General features: G+C 39.0%; 1 protein-coding gene across 10 annotated transcripts in view; it reads right to left on the minus strand.

The window, feature by feature from the left end:
* Nucleotides 1-15,693, minus strand: part of LOC141396533 (uncharacterized) — a 143,311-nt gene that overhangs the window by 14,214 nt on the left and 113,404 nt on the right. For 7 of the 10 annotated variants that reach the window (XR_012411186.1, XR_012411188.1, XR_012411187.1 and 4 more), the window contains one exon: nt 1,691-5,940. Coding sequence is in view for 4 of the 10 variants with exons in the window: in XM_073972086.1 (XP_073828187.1) it covers nt 1,691-5,940 (4,250 nt within the window). In the remaining 6 variants the exon portion in view is untranslated. The remainder of the gene's footprint in view (nt 1-1,690; nt 5,941-15,693) is intronic. The other 3 variants (XR_012411189.1, XR_012411191.1, XR_012411190.1) reach the window with 1 other exon arrangement.

The following is a 15,693-nucleotide window of genomic DNA, read 5'->3' on the forward strand; positions in this document are numbered from 1 at the left end:
TTTTTCGATTTAATGCCCCATAGTGAAATTTGGTGACCCATAGTGAAATTTGACGAAGAATATTTTTGTCTTTGATGTCATCTCTCTAAAATTATGTTTTGAGGGACAATTTTTAATAAACTCAGATGAAGTCGGACTTTAACCCTAAAATTGGTTTTTCATTTTTAAAAATTCCTGGCGATTAGATAAGATTTACAGATTCGGTACGTTCTGAGACCTATAGTAAAATTTTATGACGAACAATTTTGTAGAATCTTTGGATTTGGTATGACCACATTTTAAAGGAGTTTTTGAAAGATTTTCGAAAAAAGGACCAAAAAGACCCCTTTGGTGAACCACATGAGGGTTAAAATGTTTAGCAAAAATATTTTACACATCCTCCTCTGTAAAGTTGCCGAAGACACTATTTTCCTCAAATGCAAGGATTCCAAGATATCTCGAATATTTCGAAAAAAAACTAGAAATGGGCGGAACTTGCCCCGCCTACTTTGGTTACTTTCCGATGTAAACTTTAAAAACGCCAATACACGTGTCTCATATTTTTAGATCTACTTTCATAATCTGCTCAGTTTTCCTTGTCGTTTTTTTTTTGTCGCATAGTGTAATCGGAAAAAAATCTGAATATTTTCGAAAGTTTTATTCAAAATTCGGAACAAATTCCGGTGATTTATACGAAATTCGCATGTTTAATGCGAACTTCTTTATTCTTTATTTGATCAACTTCAGAAGTTGGATTAAAGGTTAGGAAATCTTAGAAAAAATATGATATCAGAGCCCATCGGCAAAAATTTTTGACTGGGCGGTTCTGAACCGTTTGCGCAAAACACATGTATACATACAACAAAAATGAACAAATGTCCGCATTATGCATACGAGACGTGCTGAACGAGATTGAATCGTTCTTTTTTTAATCGTTCAATTGAACTAGTTCGTTCGTGAACTATACGTCTCTAATTTTTGGACCACTAGAACAAAATTTTCCAAATCTCAACGTTGGGTTTAAGCAAAGACTACATATAATGGAATTCCACGAGGACAGACTGGAACGAAACTATGTCGGCTACAAAACTGTGCAATCACGCCACCTTAACATTTCGAAAGAGCTGCCAATGCCCTAAAACTACGAGCATTTCCCCAGAAAAAAAGTTGATCGGTGTAGTGGACCAAAAAGTTTGCTATCCTTCGTAAACCAGCTAGAGAATCATACAACCAGCACATTAAACGCAAATCGTCAACTTCATAAGGTCGAGAAGAGGTGTAGCAGATGGCGCAGATGGAATCTGAATGCCCAAGTCAATCTGGTCTGTGATCTTATATCCTCACTCCTTTGATATTATAGGGATAAAAGTCACTATGGGTATCACAAGAGCTCACTACATGGATAGGTATCTAACTTCAAGATAAGTCATCCCTTCTTGTGAAGATGCAATTGTGCATTAAAGAAATCATGTTTAATCGATTTTTGCACGGTACATACTCGGTTTGATATGAAACAATTAAATCGGAATATTCTATATATGTTATATAATTATTTTTAAGTGAATTTCAAGAATAAAATGTGCGCTATTGCTGTATAATATATTTAGTTTTTAATTAAATAAAAAATACGTTGCCTAATTTTTTCTAGCTTTTCTAGAACAAAAACATCCCCTAAATATTTACATATCCCCATTTTCGACGTCTCACTTACCTTGGTTCAATGCCATCGTGGGAGTCTTGACTCAATAAAGGTAGCATATCGTCACCCTGGTGCAAAATATCTACAGCCTGTTGTGTTTTTGGATTTCCCGATGCTGCTGCTGCAGTAGTGCCTGCTCCAGAACCGGTACACGGTTGTGGCTCTGCCGAACCACCAGCTACTGCCTCCTTCTCCCCCTTCGACTCATGACATTCACATTGACAGTCTTCTGGTTTGACATAATCGTAGTGCGGTGTCCCAGCGCCGCCATCTGTTGTTGCCGATGAACGACTTGCTGTGGATGCAGCTACATCGGGAGTTTGCGATGTCGCCTTGGGTACTTCAAATGCCTGTTGAGTCTTAAACGCTGCACTGGCATCTGTGGCAACCGTAGCTCCGGCAAAACTCTTCCCATGCGTTGTAGACCTTGATTGCGTTATGGTGGACGAGGAGGAGGCGGCGGCTGAGGCTTTTACACTGCTACTGTCTCTAGGCAAGGTGGTTATTTTCTTGGGAGCTTTTCGTTTTTCTGGAATATTTTCAAAGTCAATCCAATGACCAGAAAGTTTTCTTTGTGTCGGAGTTCTAGGTTTGGTGGTTGGAGTTTTGGGTTTTGTTACCTCTTGTTTGGTAGTGGGTTTAGTTGGCGGCTCTCTAACCATGGCTGCAGGTGTCGATTTCTGCTGCTGCTGATGATGATGTTGCTGCATTAACTGTTTGTTGGAATCCCTGCGCTCCAAATGGGCAGTTGTGGCACGCAGACCCTCTTCGGCAAACTCAAACCATGATTTTCCGCTGGCATTGGAAATGCGCCGAGGTGATTTATTATTTTGTATATCCTTTTTGGAATCTTTGCGCGGTAGACTAATGCGCAGCTTTTCTCCCCGAACCGGAACGGAACCAGGAAAATCATGTGTGGCATCTGGGGTATTCACAATGCCACAATATTCTTCCAGGTGAGATGGATTCAGTGGTGTGGTGGAACGTGGTCTCTCCACGGGGCAAGTTTTCAATTCCATATTGGCCCTATCCTTCATGGGTATAAGCGACACAGGCTGGGCCTTTTCTTCTGGCAGATTTGTGGGTATATAGGGAAGCTCATCGTCAAAGGATTCCTGCGACACCAGTCCCGTGCTTTCGTGATCTTCTATGCAGCCCACATTCAGCGAAAGATGGCGTCGCTTTAGCTCGGCCGCTGCCAAATCTGAATCACGCTCAGATTCTGAAGACTCTACAGGTTCATCGGTAGAGTGTACTGATTGTCTATCGATGTGCGAATATGGCTTTTTCATGGGTGTACCAGAACCCGCCGTAGCCCCCGCCGTCGTAGCCGATGAAGTAGGAACCGAAGAGGATGATGTTTTTGTGGGAGATGCTGCCTGTGAACGACGAGTAGGTGTCGAAGTCCGTGGAGGTTTGGGAGGTGTTTGTCTGGCTTTATCTACAGGAGATTGTGACTGGGATCTGGGTTCGCTTTTCTGTTGTGTCGTGGGTGTGGCATTTTCCACTTCCCTAAGGGAAGGCGAGGGTAGCGGTGTGGGATCTGTTGAGGGTGGCGGAGGTTGAGGCAGCTGTGGTTGTGGTTTACGTTGATATTGCTCTTTCGTTTGTTCCTGGGAGGTTTGTATAGTTTCAGGTGGGTTGGCATCTTGACCACCACCGCTGCCACCACTTTGACGTCGGGGTTTACGTGGCACAGGCGGTCCCTGCACATTTTCATGGTACTTCTTGCGCACATCGAAGCTTTCCAAATACCGCGAATGCCGATGATTCGCCATGGCAACTTCATTGTCATCTTCCGAAGTGGAACGAGATTGATGGGCTTTGGCATACTCCTCGCCGGCAGAAGGCTTACGTCGAAGTACAACCGGTGGTCCAGTGGATGAGCTCGATCGTCGCTTCGCCTCATCTTCTGAGGTGGATACCGACTTCTTGCGGTGACTCGCCATAAAGCTTTCATGGGAGTCTTGTTTCTTTAGGGAATCCCTGGTCTCGGATTTCTTTATGATTTCCCTCTGCTCTTCAATTTGTGCTATGGCCTGGGGAGATTTCTTAAAGGACTCCTTGCGTTCCAGTTTAAAAGATTCTTTACGCTCCACACTCCGTGGTGGTTCACTGCGCTCCATCTTAAAGGAATCCTTGCGTGACATTTTCAACGAGTCTTTGCGTTCCATCGTAAAGGATTCCTTTCTGCTTAGAGGTGACGGATCTGTGACTTCTTCGGGAGATTTCTTTATGACGGTGTTTTGACGACGTAAGTTGTCATTGTTGGACTCAGCGGACAATGTGTCTTGGGTATTTTCGGACATGTGGCTGGAGACACTATCCGTCTTCGATATGCTAAACTGGGTGGCAAATATCTGATCTTGGCTACCGGAACCCAGGCGTGTGGTAAAGAGAATTTTCCGTCTCTCCTTGGTATTGGCATCACCCTCAAGCATGCCGGCATTGTTTATGGTTGCTTTCGTTTCCACCACTCTCATCTCGGCCGCACTAGTTGTACTTTCCACTGAGGGCAGGCGATGAATTTCAGCTTCAACACCATTCTCTTGGACTACGTGTTCCTTGACTTCGGCCAGTTGGGGTTTTTGGGTGCCAACACGTATGGCACTGGCATAACTTTCACCGGAGCCTACAGTTTCTTGGGAATCTTGAGAGCTGTGGCGATTTACTTCCAAACTCCAGTTGCGTTCCTTGTTCTCATCATCCTGAGACAAGGAGTGGATTGCATCCAGATTTTCTATGTGTTTAAGTGGAACCGGAGTCCGTTGCTGCTGAGGCTGGGGCTGCGACTGATGCTGCAACTTTTGCTGTTGAGCTACCGCGACCTTAGTTGCTGGTGGCGGTGGAGGAGGGGGCGGGGGCACATGTGCCCCCGTAATCGAGTTTTTTCGGGCCCCTACTGGTTTGAGATTTTTTACGGCAGCCTGCAAATCACTCATGGTAATGGCTGTGGCCTGAGGAGGCGGTTTAACGGGCGGCTCCGCCGGTGCAGGCGGTGGCTTATTAAGACTTTCAATGTTCTGGAATATTTTGCGGGCCTCCTTTTCTTCGGGTGGCGTGTGCAGCGGTATGTGGATGTAGCCATCAACAGGATCATCGTAGTATCGAAGGCGGCTATTGGGCCGTGAACCACTTGCTGACACCACTGGTGTTTGCGACTTGCTTCTTGGCTGTAGCTGTTGCATTTCATGAGAATCCACAGGTGACGATGATTTTGACGCCCTTGTGCTCTCTGCACCGGCTGAACTACCCCGCTTACCAGGCTTAAATATGGCCAGCACGGATTTCTGTTTGTTGGGAGTGGGGTTTTGCGACTGAGGCGTTTGGCCACGTTCTTTACTTTTGCTACGTGGTCTGGCACGATCTCGAGGCGAGTCGGGCGAGTCCTTGCCCCCACCGCCACCAAAACGGAACAATGAACTAAATGAGGATTTCCTGGAAACCGAAACGGTAGCAGGTGAAGGCGAACGACTACCATGGTCCTTGGATTTTCGAGAAGGCTTGGGACTCACTGTGGGTGTTAAAAGATTATCTCCTTTAGATTTTTGTGTTAGACACAGAGAGGCAGGTTTTGTTTGAGAGCGTGAATATTGGGGGACTAGCGTATCAGGGGCATCTACTACTTTTTCATTGGGTGCAATCCCCTGATCATCGTACATATGATCGGGTTTAAGGTTAATGCGTATATACTCGGTACCACTGGGTGTCTTACCGACAATCATTTGACCGGGACTCTTTGTGGACGCGCGTTGTGCCCCCATCACTGAGATTTCGTTCACATCACGGGTTTCGGGTTGATTTTGGGCTTTGATTTTGGCCGTTAACTTGGCATCACCGTTGGTCAGTGAAGTAGGTGGTCGACGTTTCGGTGATGACTCCATCTGTATACCCTCGGCTAATATAGCCTGGGTGGTGTCTTGGTTGCGAGCGAGTAGAACCTGTTCGAGGAGGGCAGCGCCCGGATGATCAGCCACCGAACCAATGCTGCTAACACCAATAACAGTTTCCACAGGTTTTGGGCCGCAAAATGAGGTTTCCAAAAGCATGCGATGTGGTGACGGCGAACGTGACACCCCAGAGACAGCAGAGAGACGACTAACGGCTGAACCCTGACTGCCGACACTGGAAATACGACTAGTGCGCCCAGAAATACAGAGTAATGCGGCAACTTCTGAACTGGCCGAATCTTTGCGTTGATGTTGTTGCAAATAGCTTTGATGATCTTCCAGTTTAAACATGTGCGGCGATGAACGTTTGGCCTGTGTGATTTTTTGAGGGAGGGAAAGTGGGAAAAAGAGTAGAAAATAGAGAGACAAATTATTAGTAAAAAAGCGTATAGATTTTGCTTCCTAGTGAAATTTTTTGTTTTGAGTATGGGAATCTAAAATTGTATTTTTATGTTTTTCGTTTCTAGACTTAAGAGCGATATTTAAGAGGGCCAAAATTGGGGGGTTTTTAATAGATATTTGAACTACGAGGAAATCGATATTTCTTATTCTTAATAAGTATTTGTAAAACTTGTATGGGTTTTTGGATTTATTTTGAACAAAAATGTGCTTAACCCACCTCAAGAACATCTTTTAACTGAAATTTTTGTTTTGAAAAAATTATTTACATATGTTTTTGTAAAAATAAAAAAATAAGTTAAAATTGTTTTAGTAATGCTTTATACAGAAATTACTTTTGTTTTATTTTAGTGTTGAAATTTCGTAATTTTCTTTTCTGTTGATTAGCCAGGGTGGCGTATGTTGTGTATTAGTACTTATACGACACCTATAACTGGTATTAATAATAATTATACGCCCGATATCGCCAGTTTATGCATTAATTTTGCTAATTTGCGAACGTATCGTTTAAATTTAACACTTATTTATTTAAATCAACTTCAGATATTAAATAAAAAGACGAGTGTTTATTGAGCTTAAGGTCTTTATTGGGATGTAATTTATTTGTTGTTGTCACCAATAAAATCAAAAAAGAAACTTAACTTCAGAAAAATAAAAAATATAAACGAGACTCAGATGATTCGCATAAGAATTTACGTGGTTAAAATACAATAGTAAAAGAAATCTGCAGAGGACATTAGAGACCCCTTAGTAGAAATTAATTCATTAGGTACGGATGTAAAGTCTTATTCGGATAATCTCCCATTATTATCATAACAATGTAACACCTTCCTGGGGTACGGCGGTAATTGCAAAGAATGGTCCAGTTTTGAAGACAAGATATTATTTAAGAAGTCACCACACGCAAATTACAGAGCAGAGATGTATTATTAAGAGATTCCCTTATGAAAGATGTGACAAAGCCTTGCAAATGGTTTTACATCACCAGTCAGTGAAGAATATTCCAAGTCACCTCAAACATATTCTTATTTGGCTCTCTTGGTCTTCTAAGCGAAATTATACTGAGGCTCAATTCTGTTTCTATGAAAATGTGAAATAAGAGCTTTTATAAAGGAGAAAACTGTCAAATGAAAAAAAATATAAATGAAATATTTTTCATTTCAAATTTTCATAGAACAAGAATCCAGCCCCTGCTCTACAATTAGAAGATATTTTGGTCTGTTCTGCCCGCTCTACCCCAAAAGGCCTTCTGGGTTTCTATAAACGATTAAATTCTTCATAAAGAATATATTCTACTCTTCCCCTGAAGAAAGATACCAAGCAAAGGCCTTGACCGGCTTTAACATAGTACCAGAACTTATCTTGCTTCCTCTTTAATCAAGTGGATACTGACCACTGGTGTCACCTGCCTTTAACACATGTTACAGGTAGTGAGGTAACATGTGCCACGCCTTCACCCATAAGAACGATACACTTGGGTTGGGCGTTGAAGTTGTTCCCCATCCCTGATTTAACAAAGAAAAAGATTTTTATAGGAACAAATAAAGTACGAACAGACAGGACAGGATATGGGAAGGGTACTTTTCAACCTGTTGGTATCCAATTCTAACGAATATGGCCAAGATAGGGTGCAGATAGCAATAAACCGACTAAAGAATAAAGGAATAGAAGACAACACGCTGATAAGGTGTATGCATCAGGTAGTTAGTAGCATCTGATAGGTAGAATGCGTACCCGACGATTGGAACCAGAGCCCTGTGCTCCGTTCACAAGAAATAAGATTGTGTACTCTAAATATAGGGGCATAAGTCTGCTCCCTATTGCTTATATGATAGTGTCAGGGATATTGTGTGAGCGACTAAAGCCTGCGATCAACGAAATAATTGGACCATATCAATGCGGCCTTAGATTAGGTAGATTTACCTTGTCGAATATGCTGGAACAGACCCAAGAGATGCTGATCGGCACTTAACATCTTTTTGGCGACTATAAAGCAATCTCTGAAAGCCCCATACGCTCGAAGGTAGTCCAAGAAATGTCTGAATTTGGTATTCCCGCAAAGGTCATTCCTCTTTGTAAGATGACATTAACTGAGACCCGGGCCTCTTCGAACAATTTATTACGAAAGGAGGTTTCAAACAAGGAGACAGCCTTTCATGTGATCTCTACATCCTGCAGGAAAATATTAATAGCAACATAGCCAATAGTCTCATAGGCCAATCAGTAAATGAAATAGCTTATACCTTTAAGAAGGGCTAGGTGAACATGCAAACGTGGGTCTGTCACTAAAAGGCGACAAGAACTGGGACCAATTCTGTAACAAGTAGTTCCACTTGTTCCAACAACAGAAGAACAGAACAGAACAGTGATGGTAGCATTGGATCTGAACAAAGCGTTTGATACGGTCAGCCATGCTAGGTTGTTCGAGGATATCGAGAATACTACCCTCCGGCCTTGTTTGAAACGCTGGGTCATCAACTATTTGTGTGGTCGCCAGTGATACGTGGAAACCCCGTAGAGTGAAGCAGGGAGTTCCCCAAGGAGGGGTGATATCTCCGGAACTGTTTAACCTCTACCTCTCTACAATTCCACGCCCTCCCGACGGCATTGAGTTAATTACGTACGCGGATGATTGTACACTCATTGCGTCAGGTCCCAATATCGGTAACGTTTGTGAAAGGCTAAATGCCTATCTCACTGATCTCCTCTCCTCCACGCGAGGAATATGAAAATATCCACCACTAAGACAACAGTCACACTGTTCACCACATGGACGGCGCATATGAAGCTTCCACTGAATGTGCAGGTCGACGGTGCAACTATTCCGACCACAAACTACCCCAAAGTCCTAAGGGTCACATTCGATAGCATGTATAAGTCGTCCCAGCATACTACAGTTATCTGCGATAAGCTGAGAAACAGGAAGAAGGTCCTCAAGTCCCTAGCCGGCAGCACTTGGGGTGCGGATAAAGAAACTTTGTTAACCACATACAACGCGATAGTTCGGTCTGTGGTAAGCTATGCGGCGCCAGCGTGGTTTGCTAACGTAAGTGACACGCAATGGGATAAATTACAAATCTGTCAAAATGCTGCCCTGAGAACAGCTACAGGGTGTCACCTCATGTATGCAGTGGACCATTTACATGAGGAGACAAAGATCCTTCCTATGAGGTGTCACAACAGGATGTTGACGATGCAGTACTTGCTTGGATGCTATAGGCAAGACCACCCAAATCACCATCTGGTGGATATGCCTGAACCCCCCAGGCGTGTTAGGGAGGATTATAGAGATCTAGAGAGAGAGTTCCAAAGATATAAAAGAGAACCTCTAGATCAACGTGCATACCAGGTAGGTTTAAGAGACATCCATACTGATGCGGTTGCAGATGCTCTGCCAGCCTACAGTGTCCACCACATATCATCCATCACCCGGAAGAACGGCAGCTGCCAAGAACGGCAGCTGCCAAGTCAAACGAGAGTCGTGTTGGCGCAACTTAGATCTGGTTGGTGCAGCCGCCTCAATTCTTACTGGGCCAGGATTGATGGCACGCGGAATATCTGCCCAGCATGTGGCACCGGTCCGCATACTACGCAGCACCTGTTTAACTGCCCAGCCAACCCGACTGACTTAACTCCACTCTGTCTTTGGACGAATCCTATTCAGGTGGCGTCCTTTCTGAGCTTGGAGCTGGAGGCAGAGCCGAATAAATAAAACAAAGATCTACATGTACTTGTAGAAGCTGCTACAACAACAACCAATTCTGGAAATGGGTTCATATAGTTTTGAGGTAGTTAAAGACATCGTTCAGCTCGGCACCACCATAAATATTGGACAACAGATTCTACGTTGGCCTAAATAAGAAGCTTAAAAACAACGTTATATCTCGTCAAACAAAATAACACTTTACAAAACACTCGTGCTAAAGTTCGGAAGCCAGGGTACTTGCGAAAGCAGATAAGGCTAGGCTTGGTTTGAGAGGACATTTGTTTGAGAGGACATTTTATCGAAAGATATACGGGCCAATATGGGTCGACGGTGAATATCGATGTCGTATGAACCACGAGCAGTATCGGCTATACAACGTTGGCTAGGCCATGTCATAAGAATAGGTGATTTTTCTTAGATAGACTTATAGGAAAAATGTTCTGTAGAGGGCCAACTATGTAAGTAAGTATTCTGCTCTTCCATTAGAAGAATCTCGGGTTTTCTAAGAAAACCTTCTGGTCATAAATAAGAAAACGCTTTAGTGGTTTAAGACCACTACGGTCAGTCTTCTTAAAGAAGTTTTGATGTTTAATACGAAGACTCTGGAATCTTTCAATAAGACTTTCTGGCCTTATAAGAAGACATTCTGGTTTTCCTACAGAAACAAAAAAAACGTTATAATTTTCTGTAAGAAGACATTCTGCCCTATTGTCTCATGTAAGAAAAGTTTATAAGAAGACCCGATTGGCCCTAGAAATATACTTTGATCATATATTTGTCTACACACGTTATTTTTGGAGTCAACGAATACCTGTAGTACAAGGAGGAGGAGGAGGAGGTAGAGAGACCCAAACTATGAATCTCTAAAGCGAGGAGGACTCAATAAAGAAGTACAATATATCTATGCCAACATGGAGGTAGCTAAAATATAAACGTTAAAATCGCTAGGCAACACAGTAAATTGCTCCGCAGAAAACTACTAGACCATGTCACATGTTTTTGGAGACGTCAAATAAATTAAATAAACACAAGATATCTATCAATACATAAACTGTAGTCTTAGCAATCGGTTCAAACATAGCCAGCAAAATGTTCGATGCCAAATATGTCATTCAATCATGGGTGCAATAGCATGCCATTTTTTTAGCATCTTCATCGATATATTTTATATGAGCGTGGACCCCAAAAGATGCTATTCATTTTTGGATCCAAAGCATGTCAATTACACCAATGCTTTGACATGCCATTTTCACCAATACCTTGGCATGTCATTTCCACCAATGCTTTGGCATGTCATTTTCACCAACCCTTTGCAATGACATTATCATTACGACGAGAGTTTTAAGAACGTTGGTTGTGATTTCGAGTCTCTGACAACATCAACCCTATTGTAAATAATTAATCTTATATGTAAGACTACATCAGTACAGACGGTTCGATTTAAATATTTTCCATTTAAATATTCTATAAAATTCTATGCTATTTAAGTTATAGTAAACTCTTAACAATTTAAAAATGTACACATATTATGTCCATGGCAACATGAATTTTTAATTAGAGTTCGTTCAGTTCATTCAACACACAAAACAAGTAATGCGAATATGACTTCGGGGAAAAAGTACACAGTTATATTGTAAACCGCACTAATACAAGCATAACATGTCGTTTATTAATAACAGTAATAAAGGGTAACTCAAGATTTAGTGACCGAGTATTTCTCATAGACAATATGGCGTATACGTAATGGCAATGTATATACGCCATATATCGGATAAAAGTGTCTTATACCATTTAAAAATACATTTAATAGTACAATCGCCTCTCAGATACCTTTGCGCGTATTCTTACAATAGATACTAGACGACAATGCTGTCATGATCACGTTTCAGATTTGGAATTTAAACATTGAAAATTTATATTTTATAATGTAAAAAAATTCTAATAAAATATTTGTTTGTTTTATTTATTCTTTATTTATTTATTTTTTGGTTACTTCTGCGTAATCCCGGTGTTGAGTGGATAAGTAAGCAACAATTTTTATGTACATATTATACGCCAACATATTATATATTATACGTCGAATTTAAAGAAATGTCATCCCTATTTCATGAAAATGCAAAACACATTTCTCAAATATCCATCTTTCAGCCATAACTGGAAATTTGCACATTTCTTTATCATTTCGTGGAAGCCAATGTAGAAAAAATAACTTCTTCAAGTAAAAAGTGTTTAAAATTGCATTATGAACATGGTTGGTATCCTGGCCAATTACATCTCTGTTCGATACGAAATTCATGTGCTCTATGTTTAATATTTGTCTATGACAAATGATAAAGAGAAGTTTGGCAGTAGTACATACTTTTATATACACACATATGTATATAAATATCGATATTGGCGCGAAAACTTATGTCGACAAGTATACGCCTACGTCCTTTTTAAATCTACATATATTGAAATTTTAAAAAAATTATAAACCATTTTTTAATTCCCCACACACCATTCTCATGTTACCCTCTAATGTCCTACTTTATTTGTGTCTGGAATTTATGTCATGTGGGCAGGTTGCATTGCATGTCTATTCTCTATTATCTCCCATGTTGTAGTAGCAATAATCATTTGTATTTCCATGTTTAATCTTCCTATTCCTTCCGCTCCCAGGTACTTATGTGATCATCGAGTCTATTCAATCTCGACAGACAAAAGTACAGTATGTAAAAATATGTACATATACATATGTATACTCTACACATAAGTATGTACATATACATACATATGAATATTTGAAAGTTTATAAATAAAATGTGCATTTAGTTTAAAATCGCGTAATTGAAAACAGTTAACTATGAAGTGTTAAAATTAGCCATTGTTTGTGGATGGAAAAAATGTGTTTGTTTTGCGTATTAATTTGTTGAGTTTTTTAATTTCAAGGACAATTGAAATTTTTAAATTTTAACTAAGCCGATAACGAAAATATTCAATGGAATGTTAATTGTGTTGCTAATAATAAGAAATTTCAAAAAAAAAAACTTTCTTTCTTTCCACGTTTTGGGTCTGATGGTGTTTGAAAAAATATTCTTTAAAAAATGCAATTTTGGGTCTGATGGTGCATGAAAAAATATTCTTTAAAAAATCCGCGTTTTGGGTCTGATGGTGGATGAAAAAATATTTTTGAAAAAATTCGCGTTTTGGGTCTATTGGTGGTTGAAAAAATATTCTTTAAAAAATCCACGTTTTAGGTCTGATGGTGGTTGAAAAAATATCCTTTAAAAACTCCACATTTAGTTTCTGATGGTGGATGAAAAAATATTTTTTAAAAAGTCCACGTTTTAGGGCTGATGGTGGTTGAAAAAATATTCTTTAAAAAATCCAGGTTTTAGGTCTGATGATGGATGAAAAAATATTCTTTAAAAAATCCACGTTTTAGGTCTGATGGAGGATAAAAAATATTCTTTAAAAAATTCTCGTTTTAGGTCTGACGGTGGTTGAAAAAATATTCTTAAACAAATCTACGTTTTGGGTCTGATGGTGGATGAAAAATATTCTTTAAAAAATCCGCGTTTAGGTCCGATGGTGGATGAAAAAATATTCTTTAAAAAAAACACGTTTTAGGTCTGATGGTGGTTGAACAAATATCCTTAAAAAATCCACGTTTTAGGTCTGATGGTGTCTGAAAAATATTCTTTAAAAAAACCATGTTTTTGGTCTGATGGTGGATGAAAAAATATTCTTTAAAAAATCCTCGTTTTAAGTCTAATGGTGGTTGAAAAAATATTCTTTAAAAAAATCCACGTTTTGGGTCCGATGATGGATGATAAAATATTCTTTAAAAAATCCATGTTTTGGGTCTGATGGTGGCTGAAAAATATTCTTTAAAAAATCCTCGTTTTAAGTCTAATGGTGGTTGAAAAAATATTCTTTAAAAAATCTACGTTTTGGGTCCGATAGTGGATGATAAAATATTCTTTAAAAAATCCATGTTTTGGGTCTGATGGTGGATGAAAAAATATTTTTTAAAAAATCCACGTTTTAGGTCTGATGGTGGTCGAAAAAAATATTCTTTAAAAAATCCACGTTTTGGGTCTGATGGGGGTCGAAAAAAATATTCTTTAAAAAATCCACTTTTTGGATCTGATGGTGGATGAAAAAATATTCTTTAAAAACCCACGTTTTGGTCTGATGGTTGATGAATAAATATTCTTTAAAAAATCCACGTTTTGGGTCTGATGGTGGTTTGATAAAATATTCTTCAAAAAATCCACGTTTTGGGTCTAATGGTGGTTGAAAAAATATTCTTCATAAAAAATCCACGTTTAGGTTCTGATGGTGGATGAAAAAATATTCTTTAAAAAATCACTTTTTGGTTCTGAAGGTGGACGAAAAAATTCTCTTTAAAAAAATAATTTTTGGGTCTGATGGTGGATGAAAAAATATTCTTTAAAAAATCCACGTTTTGGGTCGGGTGGTGGATGAAAAATAATCTTTAAAAATACTACGTTTTAGGTCTGATGGTGGATGAAAAATATTCTTTAAAAAATCCACGTTTTTGCTCTGACCTAATGGTGGATGAAAAAATATTCTTTAAAAAATCTACGTTTTAGGTCTGATGGTGGATGAAAAAATATTCTTTAAAAGATCCACGTTTTAGGTCTGATGGAGGATAAAAAATATTCTTTAAAAAATTCAGGTTTTAGGTCTGATGGTGGATGAAAACATATTCTTTAAAAAATTCAGGTTTTAGGTCTGATGGTGGATGAAAACATATTCTTTAAAAAATCCATGTTTTAGGTCTAATGGTGGTTTAAAAAAAATTCTTTAAAAATCCTCGTTTTAGGTCTGATGGTGGTTGAAAAAATATTCTTTAAAAAATCTACATTTTCGGTCTGATGGTGGTAGAAAAATATTCTTTAAAAATACACGTTTTGGTTCTGATGGTGGTCGAAAAAAATATTCTTTAAAAATCCACGTTTTGGTTCTGATGGTGGTCGAAAAAAATATTCTTTAAAAATCCACGTTTTGGTTCTGATGGTGGTCGAAAAAAATATTCTTTAAAAAATCCACGTTTTGGGTCTAATGGTTGTTGAAAAAATATTCTTTAAAAATCCACGTTTTGGGTCTGATGGTTGTTGAAAAAATATTCTTTAAAAAATCCACGTTTTGGATCTGATGGTGGATGAAAAAATATTCTTTAAAAATCCACGTTTTGGTTCTGATGGTGGTCGAAGAAAATATTCTTTAAAAAATCCACGTTTTGGGTCTAATGGTTGTTGAAAAAATATTCTTTAAAAAATCCACGTTTTGGGTCTGATGGTGGACGAAAAAATATTTTTAAAAAATCCGCTTTTTGGGTCTGATGGTGGATGGAAAAATATTCTTTAAAAATCCGCGTTTTGGGTCTGACGGTGGTTTAAAAAATATTCTTTAAAAAATCCACGTTTTGGGTCTGATGGTGGATGAAAAAATATTCTTTAAAAAATCCACTTTTTGGGTCTGATGGTGGATGGAAAAATATTCTTTAAAAAATCCGCGTTTTGGGTCTGATGGTGGATAAAAAAATATTCTTTAAAAAATCCACTTTTTGGGTCTGATGGTGGTTGAAAAAATATTCTTTAAAAAATCCACGTTTTGGGTCTGACGGTGGTTGAAAAATATTCTTTAAAAAATCCACGTTTTGGGTCTGATCGTGGATGAACAAATATTCTTTAAAAAATCCACTTTTTGGGTCTGATGGTGGATAAACAAATATTCTTTAAAAAATGCACTTTTTGGGTCTGATGGTGGATGGAAAAATATTCTTTAAAAAATTCCGCGTTTTGGGTCTGATGGTGGATAAAAAAATATTCTTTAAAAAATCCACGTTTTGGGTCTAAAAGTGGATGAAGAAAAACTCTTTAAAAATTCACGTTTTAAAAAATCCTCGTTTTAGGTCTGATGGTAGATCAAAAAATATTTTTTAAAAA

Source organism: Musca autumnalis, unplaced genomic scaffold (genome assembly GCF_047663935.1).
Source record: "Musca autumnalis isolate F117 unplaced genomic scaffold, ASM4766393v1 scaffold_3, whole genome shotgun sequence".
NCBI lineage: Eukaryota > Metazoa > Arthropoda > Insecta > Diptera > Muscidae > Musca > Musca autumnalis.